The sequence below is a fragment of the Microtus ochrogaster genome, chromosome 1 (genome assembly GCF_000317375.1).
Source record: "Microtus ochrogaster isolate Prairie Vole_2 chromosome 1, MicOch1.0, whole genome shotgun sequence".
Classification (NCBI taxonomy): Eukaryota; Metazoa; Chordata; class Mammalia; order Rodentia; family Cricetidae; genus Microtus; species Microtus ochrogaster.
Genome location: NC_022009.1, coordinates 124164634 through 124168933, shown reverse-complemented (window position 1 = coordinate 124168933; position 4300 = coordinate 124164634). Strand labels below are relative to the sequence as shown.

Below are 4300 nucleotides of genomic sequence, written 5' to 3'. Positions count from 1 at the left end.
CCTGTCGTCTGAGACCACTGTCTGTCTGCACGTGGCCGCCCTGTCGTCTTTCCTCTGCCAGCTGCAGATCTCTCCCACTGTGTCTAAATTGTAAAGAAACCTATAGCATTTGGTTAGGCTCCACCTTAATGGCCTCATTTTAGCTCCATCATCCTTTTAAAGGTTCTGTCTCCAGAACATTTAAGGTGGTGTGACTGGCCACTGACAGGAGTAAGGACATGATGTAGCTGTGGCACTCAGGAGGAACTTGTTTCAATCTTTCATTCATTTTACAACTAGTGCAGAGCACTCTAGCAGACTTGGGAACTTATGCCATCGTTCTTGTGTTCATGGAAAGCATTTTAATTATAAATCATATAATAGATAAAACTGTATAGAATTGAGGGTTGGGGGACCATCCCCAGGGGTACATGGGTACCGTCTTCTCCTCTTGCTGCCCAGCAGTGATGCCTGAGCCATAGGCATTGACCTCCTGCTGTTACTGCACTGGAATGAAGATCCTTGTCTGGAGATCGTTGTGTACAATTCGGGGTTCTCCCTGTAGGATAAATTTCTTTAAGTAGGTGCAGTATTCCTTTCAGTGAGAGAATACAAATTCCCTGTAGAGATACGAAGACACATCTGTTTCTGTGTTAGTTTAAGAGGAAAACCTTTTCCTGTCCTCTTGTCCAGTCCCTCGGGCTGGCCTGCTTATCTGGAAGCCATTACTCCAAGGAGAAGCACAGAGGTCTGAGAGAAAGTGCTCCCTTCGGGAGCAAGAACAGCTGACGTTGCTGAGGTAGTGGAGCCTGAGCTCTGGTAGAAACGCAGGAAGACTGAAGGAAGTTGCCCTGTCTGCATTCTTAAGTAGCAAATGACTTTTTATTTTACTGTATCAGAGAGTAATGGAAGCATAGTACCAATACAGATAATTAGGTTACGACGTTTGATGATTGTGTTTTTAATTCTCAAAGATATTTTTAATTTTTTTATAGATAACATATTTGCAATAAAATCCTGGGCCAAGAGAAAATTTGGGTTTGAAGAAAATAAAATTGACAAAAACTTTGGAATTCCAGAAGACTTTGACTATATAGACTAAAATGTTGGATGATAAAGGATTTGCAGGCTCTTAAATCGTCAAGTCTTAAACATTGTCTGACTAATGCTGCCGAATTTCCACCTATCTGTTAACTGTTCATCATTTTACAATTTTAAATAAAGTATAAAATAAGGGTGCTCTTTGTCCCTTTTTGGTACCATATTTCACACTGTGCTCACGAAAGTGCTCATCAAGGCAGGGCAGCTCATGCAGAGTCCTCACTCCCGCAAGTAAGGGGTGCACAGGATTCTTAAAAAGCAAAGCCACGGCAGGGTGGGGCTTTTAAATTTCATTCAAATATTAAATGCCCTGTTGCAAAGACAGACAGACAGATACACACACACAGACACACAGAGTTAGAAATAACCTTTAAAAGGGCTGTTTCACTGTACCTCAGTACTTGGTGGAAACGGATGTGACTGACATCCAGTCTTCTGCAAACAGGAAAGTATTTCTTCAGTTTAGAATTGCATTGCAATTCCTCAGACACGAAGACTACTCTGTCCTAATGTTTGGTGCCTTTCTACCGGAAAGAACATGGCCCACTGTAGTGATATATGTCCTTTCAGAAGATGAAATGTATATGGTCCTTAACATGACACGCATAATCACGAGTGCCTGCCCCCGGCCCAGCTATAGAGAGGGAGGGCTCAGCTTAGCCATCTGGAGCATTGGCGGACACTGCAGACTTAAAGACAAAAGCAGTATCGTAAGGCCCACCACACCACACATGCCTCAGTATCTTCACACTGCCCTGCGCTGGCGTTCTTTCGAGTAACTTGAGTCAAATGTTCCATATGTCTGACAAGACCCAAGTGGCATCCAGGCCATTTGCTAGGGAATCAGGCCTTTGTATTTTCAGGAGTTGATCTGGGCCTGCTAATCCCTTCCTGGCTGTGGGCAGTGCGAATTGTTGTATCTTTGTTTGTTCTTAAGACCATCTCACTGAACGAAGAATTGGATGTGTGAAATAGAAGCACAGAGCTTTGCATGGTCCCTCATACTTTTAGTCACAGCACTAGGGATACTGAGGCAGAAGGATTACTATGAGTTCGAGACTAGCCTGGGCTCCAAAGGAAAAGAAAAAAAAAAAGAAAAAGAAACCCCTGACTACACAAACGCAGACATTCTTGAGAGTTTTCAGGCCTGACTCACTACCTTTGCTTCCTTGTTTAGAAAAGGTGTATGTGTATTCAAAGAAGATGCCTTTTTCCATAATGCCTGAGGTGCTGTTCTGGAAGCAGGGGACTCTTTCTGGATTTGGACCTTCAGGAGGCTAGTGGAGAGTGAGTGAAGGGCTGAGATCCTGTCTACCCCCTACATCTTAGTGGTGTTATCAGAGTCCCAGAGAAATCGTCATTGTGGGGCCCCATGCCTTTCCTGTTTTATTTGCATCACTGTGGAATATAGGAGCTTCAGTTATTGGTGTGTTCCGTACAATGCAAGGAAGGAACTAGTTAGTTCTCTTTATAAGTTTAATTCTCTTTTTGGGATAGTTTTTGTTAATCTGTCCCCCAAAATTACTGCAATTGCTCCATAGCTTTTTATCTCCCATGGAAACAAAAGCAAAACCACTGCCCCAGCGTAATGCATGTTTGGTTTCCATTCTGAGGTCAGTACATCTTTACAGTATTTTGACTGATTTAATTCCATGGTTTTTCCTACTAACAAATGTAGCTCAGCAACTGTTATTCCTTTCTTATTAGCATTTAGAAAATTCAGCGTTAATAGGTACTCCACTGTAATTGTGGACCAGGCTCGAAAATCTTCAGCCTTCAAATGGGAGCCCACGGTTTCTTTACTTACTTGCTTGCTCTCTAGTGTCTTTATGAAGATGTACACTGTATTACACATCTAGTAAAGATGTGTACTGAATGTAGTGAAGATGTGTGTCTTTATAAAGATGTGCACTTATTTGTTGAGTTAAGATGGGTGGACGTTTGGATTTCATGTTATTTCAGACTACATTGAAAGAACATATCTAAACATATCTCTTGGCACATTTGTGGGAGTTCTGAGGATGAATTCCTTGACCAAAAAAATGTTCCTATTCATGAAGAATTAATCTTCTCGAAAGAGCATGAGAAAGACAAGGCACAGCTGAGTTTTATAGAAAAGAAGTAGAAGGTCTGCGACGTTGAGGCCTTGAACACCTCCACAGAAAAATCATCTCCAAGTCGTTCATCTGTAAGTAGTTTTTTGTGTTTAAAATACTGTTTAAAGTTAACTGGGAATCTTTCATCCAAACAGACTTGTGAACAATATTGTACTTTAGTTAGGTTTCATTATTGGAGAAGTACACTCATAATGTTCCTTGGTCATTAGACTGAGGATTGACGCTCGGGTCAAAGCCCGAGTCCTTTCTGAAAGCGCTCTGAGACACGCCTGTACCCGTGAAGACCGCGTCTGATGCAGAGAGGCTGAGCTATTCTGCAAGCCTGGACTTGGAAGGCATCGTGTTTCTCACAACAGTTTGAAAAGTAACTGCAGGAACTTGTAAGCCATTTAATTTGAACAGTTGTATGTTTTCCAATGTTAGGTGTATTTGTTAGCATGTTCAGGTAGCCTGCCTTCTGCCTGGCTTTTTGTCCAGTGCTGGGTGGCCTCTGGAGACCCACATCTGCCTGTTTCCCTGCTGCTCGGCGAGTTCCGTTAAAGCTGTTGGCTTTAATTCTTAGGTCACTGGAACAAACATTTACCTTTTAAATACGCCAATAAAGTCATCTGCATGGATTGAAATGGCCTGTGTTCATTTGTTTCTTTTTAACAGACAAAAAGAAAGAGAGAGAGAGAGAGAGAGAGAGAGAGAGAGAGAGAGAGAGAGAGGAAAGAAAAGGGGGGGGAAGCACATTTTATATCAGTGTTTTTTTACTGGATCCAGAGAAGTGGCTCCCTTTGTGTCAGCACGTCACGTAGTGTGACATCAGGGCGTGCAGTATCTACATAGCACCGTTTTCTTGCTCAACCATGCCCCAGAGAGGTGCTTCAGCTTTTCTGGCAGACAGACATCAGCAGTGACGGCTACAGCATCCTGCAGTGTTAACTGTGTTTTAAGGTCATTTTAGGAGCGAGGCCGGAGCATTGGAACTAAATATAACCTACAGAGAAAGATGACTTTTTCATTATTCAGCAGAAGCTCCCCGAGGGCATGTTTATTTTCACCCCTTTCATCCCCGTAGGCCGGAACACTTCCTCGGTATTTGACATGAAAGAATTACG

At 42.6% G+C, this 4300-nt stretch overlaps 1 protein-coding gene across 5 annotated transcripts in view; it reads left to right on the top strand.

Annotated features, from left to right (window-relative positions):
• Mnd1 (meiotic nuclear divisions 1) overlaps positions 1-3804 on the top strand; it is a 50373-nt gene extending 46569 nt beyond the window's left edge. Inside the window, exons 8-9 of one of the 5 annotated variants that reach the window (XM_026785900.1) lie at positions 2258-2367; positions 3043-3074. In XM_026785900.1, the coding sequence (XP_026641701.1) occupies positions 2258-2361 (104 nt within the window). In that variant the 3' untranslated portion in view covers positions 2362-2367; positions 3043-3074. The other 4 variants (XM_026785872.1, XM_026785844.1, XM_005344156.2 and 1 more) reach the window with 4 other exon arrangements.
• Positions 3805-4300: the final 496 nt, after the last annotated feature.